At 39.1% G+C, this 17771-nt stretch overlaps 1 protein-coding gene across 1 annotated transcript in view; it reads left to right on the forward strand.

Annotated features, from left to right (window-relative positions):
* Window positions 1–17771, forward strand: part of WDR64 (WD repeat domain 64) — a 156033-nt gene that overhangs the window by 34687 nt on the left and 103575 nt on the right. The window contains exons 7-8 of the mRNA XM_023549317.2: window positions 5374–5588; window positions 12287–12421. Of these exons, the coding sequence (XP_023405085.2) occupies window positions 5374–5588; window positions 12287–12421 (350 nt within the window). The remainder of the gene's footprint in view (window positions 1–5373; window positions 5589–12286; window positions 12422–17771) is intronic.

The following is a 17771-nucleotide window of genomic DNA, read 5'->3' on the forward strand; positions in this document are numbered from 1 at the left end:
ATTTCTGTTATAGAAGCCCTAGATAACTGAGACAGAACTTGGTACCAAGTAGTGTGGGTGCTGCTCTAACAGATACCTAAAATGTGGAGGCGGTTTTAGAATTGGGTAATGGGTAGAGGCTGAAAGAGTTTTAAAGTGTCTAAGTAAAAGCCTAGATTGCCTTGAAGAGACTGTTGGTAGAATTATGGACGTCAGAGGCAATTCTGGGGAGGGCTCAGAAGGAAGTCAGGAGAGCTATAGAGAAAGTCTCTACCGTCTTAGAGAATACACATGGCACCAGCAACAGAATGTTGCTAGAAATGTGGACATTAAAGGTGCTTCTGGTGAAGCTTTAAAAGATGAACATGTACATGATCGGACAATGGAGGAAAGGTGATGCTTTTTATGCAGAGGCAAAGAACTTGTCTGAATTACGTTCAAATGTTTGGTGGAAGGTAGAACTTGTAAGTACTGAACTTGGATATCTGGCTGATGAGATTTCTAAGCAAGATCTTAAAGGGAGGAATCAGGTGGTTCTTCCTTGCCGCTTATAGTAAAATCTGAGATGAAAGAGATGGAGTTTAAAATGAACTGTGCAAAACAAAAGCGGAAATTAAAGATTTGGAAAATTCTGTTGTACAAACTGAGGACATCTGTCCTAGAATGTTCACCAAGGACGTGCCTACACAATCTTTCGTTAAAGAGATTAAGCCTGTGACCGATGGATCTAACCAACCACCACGGCAGAAAACCTATCAGCTTAGCCTGAAGGGGACAGAGAAAGAACAGGAGGAAAGAATGCTGTCTGCCTCTTGGAATTCTACAGGCAGGAAACAGGCCAGAGGAGCTATATCTGTTGTCCTCCAAGAAAAGAAAAGAACCATTCCTGGAGCAGCTCAGAGATCAGCAGAACTGTTGGAAGGAGCACTGAAAGCAGGGCCTTTTCAGTTACAAAGGGTGAGGCCAGTCTCCTGGATCTCAGAGGGTGGGGCCATATAGCCTCCTAGGTTTCAAAGAGTTGGATCTTTGTCAACTCGATTCCAGAGTATGGGGCTGCCATTAAGGTGTACCAGGGGGATGGGGCCGCCATACACAAAGGGCAGAAGAGCGGGGCCTGCCGGGGCCAAGGGTGTAGGGTTGCTACTCAGATGGACTAAGAGAATGGGGCTACCCCCAAAGCCAAGGAGCAGAGTTGCCAGTGGGCCTGGAAGGTGAAATTGAAGTCCAGAGAGACGGGCCTCTACTCAGAATCCAGAGGGCATAGCCAACACCCAGAGCTTGGAAGGCAGGGTCATTGCCCAGATGGTCTCAGAGAACAGAGGATTATTTTCAAGCCTTGAGAGCTAATGTAAGTTGTTCTGCTGGGTTTTATACTTGCTTGGTGCCTGTTATCCCTTCTTTCCCTCCAATTTCTCTCATTCACAATGGAAATGTTTACCTTGTGCCTGTTCTACCACTGTACTTTGGAAATAGATAACTTGTAGTTTAGATTTCACAGGTTCACAGATGAAGAGAAATTTTGCCCCAGGATGGAATATGCCTAAAATCTCACCCATAATTGACTTAGATGATTCAGAAGATGAGATTTTGGGCTTGAAGTCGATTTAAGACTATTGGGATGATATGATGGGGTGAATGTGTTTTACGTGTTGTGGCAAGGACATGAGTTTTAGGGGGCCATAGGGTGGAATGTCGTGGACTGAATTGTGTCCTCCCAAAATATGTGTTGTAAGTACTACCCTCTATTATGGTTATAATCCCACTTGGGAATGGGTTGTCTTTGTTATGTTAATAAGGTAGGATTAATGCCCAGTGTATCTTGAGTCAACAAGTAAGTAAGGAAGCAGAGATGAAGGAAGAGAGATGCCAAGCAACATGAAGATTGCCGAGGAGCAGAAGGTCAAAGAGACAAGGACTTCCCTCCATAGCCAAGAGAGAAAGAAGGCCTTCCCCTAGAGCCAGTGCCCTGAATTCAGACTTCTAGCTTCCTAAACTGTAAGAAAATAAATTTCTGTTTGTTAAAGGCACCCACTTGTGGCATTTCTGTTATAGCAGCACTGGATAGCTAAGACAATGTACAATAAAATAGTACACTAAATTATGCAGTGAAAAACAGGAAGTGCAATAGGGGCTCAGGGAGAGGTGAGATCACTAAACATTGGGAGATTAACACAATAATTTAATGTTCCTCTGTTTTACTTGTGCCTAGCCTCAGTGAAAAACTAAACTTCTTTTTTTTTTTATCCACAATGTTGTAAACAACTAGTGATGCCAGGATGATTTTAAAGGAGGCAGTTTGTTGCTTCCATTGCCATTGCCGTCTAGTTGATTCCAACCATAAAAGACAGAGTAGAACTGCCCCATAGAGTTTCTAAGGAGCACCTGGTAGATTTGAACTGCCAACCTTTTGGTTAGCAGCTGTAGCACTTAACCACTACACCACCAGGGTTTCCAGTTTGTTGCTTAGTGTACTTTATTTTGTGGTGTTTTACTACATCATGTAGTTATAACCAAGGCTTTATTAACTTCTGAAACCCTAAACTCCAATGTCCTGTATTTTGTTTGTAACCTCTCTTCCTTCCATCATCTCTTTCTTTCACTCTTGCTTTTCAATCCCATAGGACCCTCTAGTTCCTTGAAATCATCTTCTTCCAGTCTTTAGTTCCCCTCACTCTTCTCTTTTTCTCACCCATATACCCTACTGGGTGGATCATCTGGGCTGAGATCATCCTCACCCTCCATTATCTTAAGTCTATACTTCCAAACTGTAGTCATAGCGAGAGGCTATAGCCCTTCTCTGCGCTTTCGCAGTGGCTGAGCACTATTAGAGAAAAACACAAAACCATGCAGTTTGGCATCAGGTTCTGCAAACACAGGCTCTGCAAACTCAGCTGAGCTCTCAGTGGCTTCCATTAATCTCTTTCTTGTCCTTGCCAGCTGGCTTTCCCATTCCTCTCAAGTGTTCCAAACCTTCATTACTCTTCTCAGGCCCTCTCCTTCTCAGTAGATGGCTTTGTCCCTATTTTCCTGAGAAAACTGTCCCTCAGACTCATCGTTTGTCAAATTCCAGTCCTCCCATCTATGAATTTAACTAGAAATATACCTCTGCCTTGCTTGCTTGCTTCCTTTCTTTCTCCCTGAAAATGAAATATCTTGGCATCTGATCCCATCCCCTCTGCCTCCATATGGGACATGGCTGCATAGCCTTCCCTCTCTATATTTTGACCTTAACCTCTCCTTCTAGGCCCTTCTTTCTCAATCTTCCTCTCTCTCAATTCAGGTTCCAACTGAAAGTTCACCTCTTCATTGTGGCCTCCTCAGACCATGGGATCTAAAACAACCTCTTCAGTCACTCTGCATCCAGAACTCTGTTGTTTCCTCAAGTACACTTCCCATTGTTTTAAATTATTTTTTTTATTCAAATTTTGAGATGTAGTACATTAAAAAGTCGACAGAGGAAAGTGTTTAGAATGGTAGGTCCACAAAATAAAAAACTTAGTCTTTTTCAACATGTCTAAAATTGAACTCTTGATTGATTTCAATCTTTCCCTTCTCCAAAACTGCTTGTTTTCCACACCATATCATATAAATGCATCACAATCCACCCAACAGATCACACCAAAAACTTTGCATCCTTTCTTTTCCTCCTCCTTATCACTACCGCTACTCCATATCTAATCCATCAAAAAGTCTTATCTGTTCTATCTCTATACCTGTCAATATCAAAGAGAATCACACTTTTATCATGACTCCTTTTCAAAAATTCCATTCAATCAACACTTCTGATTAGGATTCACCAACCTCCATGGCATGAATCATGCTTACCCCTTAGTGTTCTCTTATTTAGGTCCCTTGCCTTCAAGTAATCTTCATCAATGCCTTCCTCCAATGGCACACAGATACCTGAATTTACTACTAGGCTGTCATTGAGGACATTGATCACTTTGTTACAGTTTCTTCCTTATGAGGACCTCGTGAAATTTTTCTCTTTTCTGAAAGTAGTGGCTGTACTTCTGAGCTACTTTCTTGTTTTCACCTTAAAGACATTACCTTAAGCTGGGTTCTCTAGAGAAGCAAAACCAGTGAAGCATCTATCTATCTATCTATCTATCTATAGAGAGAGAAAGAGAGATTTATATCATGGAAATGTCTCATGGGGTTGTAGAGGCTGGAAAGTCCCAAATCCATGGGTCAGGCTGGAGACTTCTCCTTACTCATGTAGCTGCAGGGGCTGGTGAACCCAAGTTTGAAAGGTAAGCTGGCAGTTCGCTGGCTCACAGACTATGAAGGCTGATGAATCCCAAGATCGGCAGGTAAACTGTTAGCTCAAGTCTTAAGAACCGGAGGTCAGATGAACAGGAGCCAGCTGCAGGATCCAGAGCAAGAAAAAGCCAGCGAGGTTTTCCCAGTAAGTCCACCTATATTGGATGCAGGCCACACCCCTAAAGAAACTCACTTTTAACTGATTGGCTACTCACAGTGGATACTATCATGGAGGTGATGTTATATCAGGCCTCATCATGGAAGTGATTACATCATTATATGGCTGCCAACCTATATTATAACCGTCAACCCACTGAGGATCATGACTCAGTCAAGGTAACACACAACCTTAACAATCACAGACATCATCTATGAATCACAGAACTCATCATGTGTCCTTTCCTGCCATTGGTAGCTAAAAACCTTAAAGGTAAACACTCTCCTCTAACTTTTTAATGTACTATATCTCATGCCTTTATGTATTTCTGGCTTTATCTTACCTTTCCTTTCCTTGCGTTTGCTCTGTTCAGATTTCTAGCACCACTGTTTTTAAAAAATTATCTTCTTTTATATTATATGCGTACTATAAGCTAAATATCTTTTTTTGAGATAGGGTGGTGGTGTTGTTAGTTACATCAAGCCAATTTCAACTCATGGCAACCCCATGTGTACAGGGTTTTCAAAGCTGTGACCTTTCAGATTTCTAGGCCTGTCTTCCAGAGTGTCTCTGGGCGGGTTCCAATGACCAACCTTTCAGCTGGTAGTTCAGTGCTTAACCACTTATGCCACTGAGACAGGGTAGACCAGCCCTAAATAAACTATCAAATTGTATTGTTTCTCAGACATTAATTTTTCCTCCAAGCAGACTGTGAGATCTTTGACAGCAGGAAGCAGTTTTCTTATTTAGGTGCCCCACCCCTTTCTCCACAAAGCACCTAAAGCACAACGTTGAGCTCACAGTGAGAGTCCATTAAATTTGTACTTGATTACCTTTTTTTTCCCAAGTTCCTTTATTACTGTGGGAGTATCTGAAAAGAGGAACTAAAGAAAGTAAAAATTTTTATCGAATAATAGGGACAATACTTATTAAATACAGCAAGGTAATAACTAATTAAAAATATTCTTTTCCAGGAAAACTATTTTACCATAAAGCCCATGGATCACTGCCTCCTCTGTGTTTGTGTCGTGTCCCTGCCAGACCAGCTCTGTCGAGATGACATCCTCTTGGGAGATGATGGTGGCTTTGTGAACAAATTCACAGTAAACAGTGAGGACTTTGGACTAAAGCAGGCAAAAACCAAAAAAAAATTACAAAATCAGGTCTTAGACTCAAAGAACTTTAAAAGGTAAGTGTATCATATGGTTTGATGTTGTTAGGTGCCGTTGAGTTGGTTCCAACTCATAGCAACACTATGTACAACAGAACAAAACACTGCCCGATCCTGTGCCATACCCACAATTGTTGTTATGCTTGAGCCAATTGTTGCAGCCATTGTGTCAATCCACCTCCTTGAGGGTCTTCCTCTTTTTCATTGACCCTGTACTTTACCAAACATGATGTCCTTCTCCAGGGACTGATCTCTCCTGACAACCGTTCAAAGAATGTAAGACAGTCTCACCATCCTTGCTTCTAAAGAGCGTTCTGGTTGTACTTCTTCCAAGACAGATTTGTTCATTCTTTTGGCAGTCCATGGTATATTCAATATTCTTTACCCACATCGCAATTCAAATGTGTCAATTCTTCTTCGGTCTTCCTTATTCATTGTCCAGTTTTCACATGCAGGTGACATGACTGAAAATACCATGGCTTGGGTCAGGCGCACCTTAGTCTTCAAGGTGACATCTTTGCTTTTCAACACTTTAAAGAGGTCTTTTGCAGCAGATTTGCCCAACGCAATGCATCTTTTGATTTCTTGACTGCTGCTTCCATGGCTGTTGATTGTGGATCCAAGTAAAACAAAATCCTTGACAACCTCAATCTTTTCTCCGTTTATCATGATGTTGCTTGTTGGTCCAGGTGTGAGGATTTTTGTTTTCTTTATGTTGAGGTGCAATCCATACAGAAGACTGTGGTCTTTGACCTTCATCAGTAAGTGCTTCAAGTCCCCTTCACTTCCAGCAAGGAAAGTTGTGTCATCTGCATAACACAGATTGTTAACGAGTCTTCCACCAATCCTGATGCCCTGTTCTTCTTCATGTAGCCCAGTTTCTCAGATTATTTGCTCAGCATACAGACTGAATAGGTATGGTGAAAGGATACAACCCTGACACACACTTTTCCTGACTTTAAACCATGGAGTATCCCCTTGTTCTGTCCAAACAACTGCCTCTTGATCTGTGTACAGGTTCCTCATGAGCACAAGTAAGTGTTCTAGAATTCCCGTTCTTTGCAATGTTATCCATAATTTGTTATGATCCACAGAGTCGAATGCCTTTGCATAGTCAATAAAACATAGGTAAACATCTTTCTGGTATTCTCTGCTTTCAGCCAAGATCCGTCTGACATCAGCAACAATACCCCTGGTTCTGTGTCTTCTTCTGAATCTGGCTGGAATTTCCGGCAGTTCCCTGTGGCTATACTGCTGCAGCCACTTTTGAGTTATCTTCAGCAAAATTTTACTTGCATGTGATATTAATGATATTGTTCGATAATTTCCACGTTCTGTTGGATCACCTTTCTTGGGAATAGGCATAAATATGGATCTCTTCCAGTCGGTTGGCCAGGTAGCTGTCTTCCAAATTTCTTGGCATAGATGAGTGAGCACTTCCAGTGCAGCATCCGTTCGTTAAAACATCTCAATTGATATTCCATCAATTCCTGGAACCTTGTTTTTTTTCCGATGCCTTCAGTGCAGCTTGGACTTCTTCCTTCAGTATCATTGGTTCATGACCATACATATCCCCTTGAAATGGCTGAACATCAACCAATTATTTTTGATATAATAACTCTGTGCATTCCTTCCATCTTCTCTTGATGCTTCCTGCATTGTTTAATATTTTCCCGATAGAATCCTTCCCTATTGCAACTTGAGGAATGAATTTTTTCTTCAGTTCTTTCAGCTTGAGAAATGCCAAGCGAGTTCTTCCCTTTTGGTTTCTTATTTCCAGGTCTTAGCATATGTCATTATAATACTTTACTTTTTCTTCCCAAGCCACCCTTTGAAATCTTCTATTCAGTTCTTTTAGTTAATCATTTCTTCCTTTTGTTTTAGCTACTCAACATTCAAGAGCAAGTTTCAGAGTGTCTTCTGATATCCATTTTGGTCTTTTCTTTCTTTCCTGTCTTTTTAATGACCTCTTGCTTTCTTCGCATATGATGTTCCTGATATCATTCCACAACTCGTCTGGTCTTTGGTCGTTAGTGTTCAACGTGTCAAACCTGTTCTTGAAATGGTCTCTAAATTCAAGTGGGATATACTCAAGGTCATACTTTGGGTCTAATGGACTTGTTCTAATTTTCTTCAGTTTCAACTTGAACTTGCATATGAGCAATTGATGGTCTGTTCCACAGTCAGCCCCTGGCCTCATTCTGACTGATGATATTGAGCTTTTCCATTGCCTCTTTTCACAGATGTAGTCGGTTTGACTCCTGTGTATTCCATCTGGTGAAGTCCATGTGTATAGTCACTTGTTAGGTTGGTGAAAAAAGGTATTTGCAATGAAGAGATAGTTGGTCTTGCAAAATTCTATCATGTGATCTCTGGCATCGTTTCTATCACCAAGGCCATATTTTTCAACTACTGATTTTTCTTTTGTTTCTAACTTTCACATTCCAATCACCAGTAATTATCAATGAATCCTGATTGCATGTTTAATCAGTTTCAGACTGCAGAAGTTGGAAAAAATCTTCAACTTCTTCATCTTTGGCCTTTGTGGTTGGTTTTTGGTATCATGCAGGTAGTCCATTTATTTTAATAGTTACAGTCCTTGTTCATTTACTTATATAGCAAAACAATGTGCCAGATTCCATGACATACAAAGTTGAACAAGAAATGCTTCTTGCCTCAAGGAACTTCCAGGGTGATAGGAAAGACAGACAGGGAAATTAGTGACTGAAATTCCTATTTTAAGTGCTGTTGACAAACTCTACAGGCATTTTAATGCATCGAAGAGTTAAAAAAAATTAAATCATGAAAAAACTATAAAAGATGTATATGACTATTTACTAGAACTCAAATATGAATAAGAATTCTATGCATAAAAGCAGTCGATACAGAATTCAAAGAAAATTTGATTGATTTGACTATGTATACAATAAAAACTTTTGGACATCAAAAGATAATATTTTGAAAGTAACAAACTAGGATAAATATTTGTAACAAATATGACAGACAAGGGATTAATACTCTTTAATAGGCCTTAGAATTCAATTAAAAAAACAATAATTCCCCAAAAGAAAAATGGGTAGAGACCATGAATAGATCCACACATAGGCACACACAGCACAGATGGTCAATAAACATTTCAAATGATCATCAGACAAAAATACTAATGAGAGTTTTCTGGAGATTAGGCAGGTGAAATTATAGGTGATTTTCATTGTCTTCTTTATAATTGCTGTATCTTTGAACTCTTTGGAATAAGGTGCGTATTACTTTTATTAGCAGAAAAACATTATGCAATAAATGCATGCCCTGGTAATCAAAGAAGTAGAAGTTAAAACGAAATGCAAGTTTCCACCTATAAAAGCAAAAAAAATTAAATTTTTTTAAAGCAGACACCACTGAGATGGACATTCTCATATACGGTTGCTGGTGGAACTGTGAGCTGGATCGACCTTTCTGGAAAGCAGTTCGGGAAGCGCATCATGTGCCTTAACAAATTTCCCATTATAACTCCCCTTGGAATCTGTGCTAATGATCTAATCAGACATCTGTTCAACAATACCTGGATAAGTATAGGCATCACACCATTAGTTCTAATAGTGCCCCGAAATAGGGGAATGGTTAGATATTATTTATTGGATCATTTAAATAATTTGGATATTATATAAATATAGAATATAGATAAAGTGTAATATAATATAAATGGTATAAATGTATATTTATATATTTTATAAATATATCCATGCACATTGGAGCCCTGGTAGCACAGTGGTTAAGAGCTTGACTGCTAACCAAAAAGTCAGCAGTTTGAATCTACCAACTGCTCCTTAGAATCCCCATGGGGCAGTTCTAATCAGTCCTATAGGATCACTAGGAGTGGATGGCAATGAGTTTGTTTTTTTTTTAATATATATATAGCATAATTTATATATAAAAAATATTTTTGTCTGATTCCTAAAGTATCAAAGATACTCCTAAAAAATATTTAAGGTAGCACATGTGCTCAATGAATTATAGCATGTCTATATTAGGGAATGCCATGAGCCAATTTAAAATTATGGTTTTGAAAAATATTTTAAAACATGGAAGAATACTTACGATATAATGCTAAATAAAAAGGGAAAAATTGCTAGTTTTATTTCTTCTGTGTACGTCTGAATCCAGTTTTATAAGAATTGCCTATATACGTACATGTGTGTATAAATGTGTGAAGTGTGGAACCCCTTTATAGTAAGTAAATTTGGCCTTTGATCTTGGTTCCCGAGAGCTGGATCATAACTGAGGCCAGTGAGTGGGGGCCCAACCTGACCAAAAGGGACCACCTGGGGGCCTGATGTTTGCTAAGCCTCAGGAGGCATGATTTAATCTATCATTGTCCAGTGGTGAGGCCAATAAAGGAGCTTCCTGGATAGTGAGAGCAAACATCTGCTCCCAGAAGGGTAAGTGTGTGTACCCTAGAGGCATGGGAGATCTGTGCTGAGGCTGGACCTAGCCATTTGTGTTTGTATCCTCTTTCTTGATAGATTAAAAACCTCCCCTTTCCCTGCAGTTTGTGGGCAGTATCAATGAATTATCAGACCTAAGAAACAAATAAGTGTCCCATACCCACTGCTCTATCCCCTTGTGAGTGCAGAGGAGTGAGCAATGGCTGCACTGGCAGCTGGAGTCTGAACTGACTAGGGAAGGGAAGCTGAGATTTCCCTGGGCTGGTTTAATATAACTGACACAGCAAGCAGGATTAGCTAGAGAGAACCCTGACTGCTCTACGTGTATGTGTGTGTGTGTGTATTCCTACTTAGAAAAAGACTGAGTGTAAATATTCCAAAATGCCTTCCAATAGGACTTCAGAGAAGTGATTTTATTTTCTTTTTTATGTTTTTGTACTTTCTGAATTTTGTACAATGAGCATTTTTTTTTTTTAAATAAAAAAGCAGACTTAAAAAAATACAGCATGGTACTTTGTCATTAATGTAGCAGTATTAGAATATACAATTTAAGGAGCTCATTAAATTGTTATTACAATGAAATTAAGTTTAGCCCCATTTCTGGAACCCTAGAAGGATACAATAATTAACTGTCTGGCTCCATTTTCCGTCCTTCACACACAAGCAGATTTACCTAGTCTCAGCGAAGTATTAGACTCTGATGGGGGACTTTCCCAACCTTGATGTGGCACTCTGCATAACATGAAGGATTTCATTCTAATTATACGATGTGCTCTCTGAATAGATCCTGAGATACTGCTCTTCTCTTTACTGAGATGTGCGCCACCTGTCAGAAAATTCCATGGGCTCTCTTTCACTCCATTTCCATTAGACAGATGTGTCAACAATGAGACTTGAGGAATCTGATGAATTTGAGGAATCTGCATACAGTTAAGTGTATGTCAATTCACATTGCTTCATGCGGATGATTATTTACAATTAGGTAAATGATTCAAATTATTTGAGGCTGAGGCATATATAGGCTGGGTGTTGTGGCATTTTCTTACATGAAGAGATCTTCAAACCTGACAGAATGAAAAGTTTTAAGGCCAAAGGGGAAGTCAGATTCTGGAGCCATTGTAATAGTTTTCCAGAAGTTGACATCAGCAGAATTAATTCATGTTGAGTGGATGGAGTGTGGTTAGAAAATACTGGTATGAAAAACATTGTACAAATTGAAGAAAGAGTCCAAAACTAAACAATCTGGCATAGGGAAAAAGCAATCAAACAAAAAACTCCGTCACCACTCTACTTAATAAGATATTGTAGAACTTTCCCACAATGAGTTGTGAACATGTCATTTTCTCAACTGGAATCCAAGCTCCTTCAATATGGGAATTTTACCTTAATCATCTTTATGTCCTCGGTACTTAGGTACTCAATAAATATCAGTGAATGAGGAAATAAAAGTACCATTATGCATGAGTAAATATAATACCATGAAGATGGCTACTTCCAGGTTCAGACAAGAATTTTGAGGCAGAGGGGGTGCCTTCTAACCCTAAGCTTCTCACTCAAATGTCCTGTGAACTGATGGACAACTCCCTGTTAAGCAATATGAAGGCTATTTTAGCCGCATCTTCCCTAATAATCTGGGATTATAAATTTTCCAGTTCTCCACTTTTGAAAGTATGAATGAATTGACTCATCAGATATAAAACAATATGAAACAGAGCCTTCCATTGGGGTGATCAGAATTGTTTCAGTAAAGTAAGGCTAATAGTATGTCCTTGAGTGGTGCAAATGGTTTCTACTTGGCTACTAACTGAAAGGTTAGTGGCTCAAATCCACCAGTGGTGCCGTTGGAAGAAAGGCCTAGAACTTTACTTCCGAAAGGTCACAGCCATTGAAAACCCTATTGAGTGCAATTGTACTCTGTCACACATAGGGTCTCCATGATTTGGCTTGATGCCAATGGGTAAAAAAGGCTGATAGTGCCAATATTGGAATGGGATCCTTCTAGGTTATTCCATTAATTCTGAATCTATAGTGCAAAATTTGACCACAGTATTTTAAAGTCGTTTTTCCATTAAATACCCTCCATAATTTAAGAAAATTTAGTTGAACAGCTAAAATGTGGGATAATACATAGGACTGTATTATACATTCAGGCTTTACCGCAGTTCAGTTGCGATTAATTTGAAGTCAAAATGAAACACCAAACAGAAACTTAGCGTAATGTATTTGTGTGCCTAATATAACCTCTTTTTCTTTTCTTCTGTTTTTAATCCTCAGTGTTAAAAGGAAGCTACATAACGACTGGGTCATGAAAATTAAATATCTGCCAGCTCTAAATTGCTTTGGATCCTGCTCCTTGGATAGTGTTCACTCATTAGTTTTGGATTCCTTGAAGAGACTTGAGGATAATTTGTGAGTACAAGAGTTTACATACATCATGAACAATCTGTGACTTTCAGAAGTTTTGCAGTGATAAGCCCATGGCAGCCTGGGAGCTATCTTTCAAATTGTTTTTCAGAAAAATCAGGTGTTAACGATTCCATTTGTTGGACAAGGTTAATTAGATTTTCAGGCGAAAATTGAAAGTTATTCACGCAAGACTGAATATGATGTGGCCTCCTAACAGCAGTGTTGCTTATTTGTTGTCGATTGCTATCATTTCTTGAGCTAAATCAAAGCAGACATTATCTATACCAATATTTGCCAAATACAGTGCTATTGGTAAAATCTAAAATCGTTCTTAGAGGTCAGTTGGCCCATCACCTGTGACTGCCTGCAACAAAATCATCACACTCCATGTATAGTACCCAAGATGACTTTCTCATAGAAAGGTGAATTTGAGTGGTGTGCAGTCTTATTTTCGATCTGGTTAAATATTAATAATTGGAAAACAGCCACTTACTGTATTTTAACTTTTCACTTTAAAAATCACTTGTGATACATGCTATGACATGGATAAACCTCAAAAACATTAAGCTAAATAATAGAAGTCAGACACAAAAGGCTGCATGTTGTATGATTCTGTTTATATGAAATGTCCAGAGACAGCGAGTTAATACACAGAAAGGAGATCAGTGGTTGCCCAGGGCTGGTGGTGGGAGCAGGGATTAACTGCAAGTGAGCACATGAAAATGTTCTAACACTGTATTATGGTGGCTGTTACATGATGTTATTGATTTGCTAAAAATCATTGAATTGAAAATTTACAGTGGGTGAATTTTATGGTGTGGAAATTATACCTCAATAGTGCAGTTTATAAAACAATGTTGAACCACAAATAAGAATCGACTTGTTGCAACAACAATCATATTATTCAAATTTTGTTGTAAGAATGAGCATAAATCTATCAAAGTACCATGGGTTGCAAGAATACTGCAAGACCCTTCCCTCCTGACTTAATTCCATTCTTAAAATTATTTTCTCAAACTTTGTTTTTTTCTGAATTTCAGCTTTTCCATGTAAAGAATGTGTGAGTTGGGATGAGGCTGAATCTTAGCTAGAGGACTTGGCTTTTCTTTCTTTACATTTTGGTACAACTAAAGAAGTGCTAGAAAAAATGTTGAACGGTGTCTTTGACTCCCTAACAAGACACAAATGCTGCCTTCTAGGTCCTCCTGCGTTTGATGAAATTCATAAAAAATGGGAAACAAAAGATAATGTCTATCCATGAAGAGCTAGAATGTCTTTAAATTACAGAGGTTTTATTTATTTATTATTGTGTTTTTAGTGAAAGTTTACAATTCAAGTCAGTTTCTCATATAAAAACGTATACACACATTGTTATGTGACCCTAGTTGCTCTCCTACAATGTGACAGTACACTCCTTTACTCTACCCTGTATTTCCCATGTCCATTCAACCAGTTCCTGTCCCCCTCTGCCTTCTCATTTCACCTCACATAGTCTGCTGCTCACATAGTCTCATGTGTCTACTTGAGCTAAGAAGCACACTCCTCACTAGTATCATTTTATGTCTTATAGTCCAGTCTAATCTCTGTCTGAAGAGTTGGCTTTGGGAATGGTTTTAGTTTTGAGCTAACAGAGGGTCCAGGGGCCATGACCTCTGGGGTCCCTCCAGTCTCAGTTAGACTATTAAGTCTGGTCTTGTTACTAGAATTTGAAGTCTGCATCCCGCTTTTCTCCTGCTCCATCAGGGATTCTCTGTTGTATTCCCTGTCAGGGTAGTCATTGGTGGTAGCCAGGCACCATCTAGTTCTTCCAGTCTCAGGCTGATGGAGTCTCTGGTTTATGTGGCCCTTTCTTTCTCCTGGGCTCATATTTTCCTTGTGTCTTTGGTGTTCTTCATTCTCTTTTGCTCCAGGTGGGTTGAGACCAATTGATGCATCTTAGATGGCTGCTTGCATGAAGGTTTTATTTTAAGCAATGGAATAAAAGTATTAGAAGTTTAATGGAAGGATGGAATATCACATCTCTAAAATGACTACCCGACATTTTCTTGAAAACTGCAGTCTTTATGAAAGATACATATTTTTCACTCATTTAGAAAAAGATGAAAATTTTTATTTTGGTGTGTAACATATTGCACTGAGAAATGTATTAAAAACTTATAAAAACTCTTTTCACAGCTCATTAAAAACAATTTTATTTCTTGACACCAGACCTTCTGATTCCACAAATATCATTTATATGGCATAATTAGTTGCAGAGTTTCATTTAGTTTCTGTAACATAATTAACACTAGTGATTATATCACTGGCATTTTAAAGGAATGCATTTCTGAAACATTTAATGAAGAAATAAATGCAACTTTATTTCCAATTTGATTTTATACGACATTAATACTTCATGATATATTTATAACTGTAAAGACACATTCTAAAACCTTATGCAAACATGTGCCCTTGAGGTCCGATAACCAAAAAAAAAAAACCATTGCCACTGAATTAATTTCAACTCATAGTGACCCTATAGACCAGAATAGAACTGCCCCATAGGGTTTCCAAGGAGGAGCTGGTGGATCTGAACTGCCGATCTCTTGGTTAGAAGCCAAGCACTTAACCACTGTGTCACCAGGGCTCCTGTGGTCCAATAGAAGACATATGTTCTACATCAACATCCAGAGAGAGGTTTTCCATTTTCAAGATACACAAGACCAGAACCATGATTTTACCAGTGCAAATATTTCCAGTACACTTACCATGTCAATTGTAATGGTTAATATGACAACAATAAACCCATACAGGTTGCGTAGACCAGCCTATAATCCTGAAGTATATTGATCATTCAGTGAATATTTATTAAGCCATATGTGTTAAACACTGTGAACAATACAAGTAAGTTAAATCACGATGCCTGCCTCTAAATGCTTAAAGCCCAACTGGAAAGGCAAGAAATGCAGACCTAGAATCAGCGGTATGCTGGAGACAACTCCCATCAGCTTGTCAGAGACAGCTGTTAAAATTTCAGGAATTTTGCAAACCTGTTGTGAAACACAGCCATTATTAAAATAGTAAATTATATCAGCTTAAAATTAAACTACATTAAAAAACGAAGGCCACACATACTGAGAACTCATCGCTTCCTATTTATTTTACTACATTTTACTATAATCTATGCTCTTAAGATTTTTTTGTCCTCAAAAACTAGAAATACTATTATAATGATGTGTAACTGCACATATTTTCCCAACTCCACATTCAAAAATGTGACATTGGTAGTTTGAAATTGGCCATGGCAGAAATATTTATCCCATTAACATTGGCAAACACTACAAATCCACCCCCCTTCTCCCCAAGAAACCCATTGCCGTTGAGTCAATTCCAACTCATAGCAACCATATAGGACAGAGTAGAACTGCCCCATAGAGTTTCCAAGGGGAGCCTGGTGGATTTGAACTGCCAACCTTTTGGTTAGCAGCCATGGCACTTAACCATTATGCCACCAGGGTTTCCAAACAAGTTATAGCAACCACAATAAACATACTAAGTCTGCATTTGGATGAAGGGGTATTTCTTCCTTCTTAAAGATTATCTTTTCATTGGTGCATTTAGCTTCCTATTGTCAGTGCTAACATTATAAAACAGAAATCAGAAGATTAGTCTAGACAATATTAACAGGCCCTGACTTCTAGCACCTAGAACTTGTCTTTTCAGAAACTCCAGCATCCCTCTCTCTGACCTTTCTGTTTTATGTTATGAACTCTTGTGAGCTCTAATTTCCACTACACCTACCCCTTTCCATCCCTGCTCATGAGGGCTCCTCTACACCTACACCTGCTCTTAAATGGTGGTGGTCTCTAGAGTTTTGAACTTAGCCAATTTTTCTTCTCACTTTCTATTCTCTTCTTGGGTGATTTTGTATCTTCTCCAACACACATGCTGACAAAACCTAAGCTATCTTGATTTTTGAATTTATGTATACCTATTAAGAAACCCCGGTGGCATAGTGGTTAAGATCTACAGCTGCTAACAAAAAGGTCAGCAGTTCAAATTCACCAAGTGCTCCTTGGAAACCCTATGGGGCAGTTCTGCTCTGTCCGTTAGGGTTGCTACGAGTTGGAATCGACTCGAAGGTAATGGGTTTTATGGATTCAGCATCTCCACTTGGATATCTCAGAGCCACTCAATATGACCATAACTATAATTTTATACTTATTAACTTCCCCCACCCCTGAATCTATTCCTTCTATAGCATTTGCATCTTTGTTGGTGGCACCATGACCCATCCAATCACCCCAGCTGGAAACCTGGAAATCTCTAATGACTCTTTCCCTCAAACCCTACAAGCAATCAGTCACCAAATGTACCTATATTACCTCACAAATACTTATTGAATGTGTCCTATTCTCTCTATCTTTATCCCCCCTAAGCTCTTATCTCTCATTGGCCTCTTGCTTCAATTTTATCCCTAGCGAATCTATTACACATTAATCTTTCAGAGTATTCTCCTGAGAATGGTATCCAACCATCTCAATATCGTTCACATTTTTCTGTCCCCTACACACAAAGAGGAAACCCTGGTGGCGTAGCGGTTAAGAGCTACAGCTGCTAACCAAAAGGTCGACAGTTCGAATCTACCAGGCGCTCCTTGGCAACTCTGTAGGGCAGTTCTACTCTGTCCTGTAGGGTCACTATGAGTCAGAATTGACTTGACAGCAACAGCTTTGGTTTTTTGGGGTTACACACAATGACTTCTGTGTTGTGGCCCCTGAATCCTCTTCACCTCATCTCCTTCACTGCCCTTCACTACCTTGTACTTAAGTTCCTGTAACTCTAGACTTCTTGCTGCTCTCTAGATACCCCATGCTGGGACTTTGTACATGGTTGGTGCCTGAAATACCCTCATCCCTCTTCCTCTCACTTCTTTTACTCCCTCAGATCACACATTTCTTTAAGGCTCAGGTGATATCTTTTCTTCTAGAGAGTTTTTCTGACCTTCCACCCAGAGAGGGTTAGTTACCCTTTTCATGCCTCAGTCTTGTATTTATTGAATTTTAATTATGCTTAAGGGCATGTCTCTCCAAGACACTAAGCTTGTTGAGGGTTATTAATATATCTTTCTTATTGTCCCATAATTTGAGGAAAACTACATAGATGACTCTGGAAGAAGCATGAGAGCAGGAGTCTGATGTTCACTTGTTTAACAAATACTTATTGGTAAAGCACTGTTTGAAGCACTGTACTTGGTGTTGGGAATTTAAAGGTGAATAAAGCTAGGTCCTTGATCTCATATCTAATGAGGGAGGAATGTAAATAGATGATTGCCACAGAGGGTGCTAAGTGCCATGATAGCAATATAAGGGAG

Source organism: Loxodonta africana, chromosome 25, assembly GCF_030014295.1.
Source record: "Loxodonta africana isolate mLoxAfr1 chromosome 25, mLoxAfr1.hap2, whole genome shotgun sequence".
In the NCBI taxonomy this organism is placed as follows: domain Eukaryota; kingdom Metazoa; phylum Chordata; class Mammalia; order Proboscidea; family Elephantidae; genus Loxodonta; species Loxodonta africana.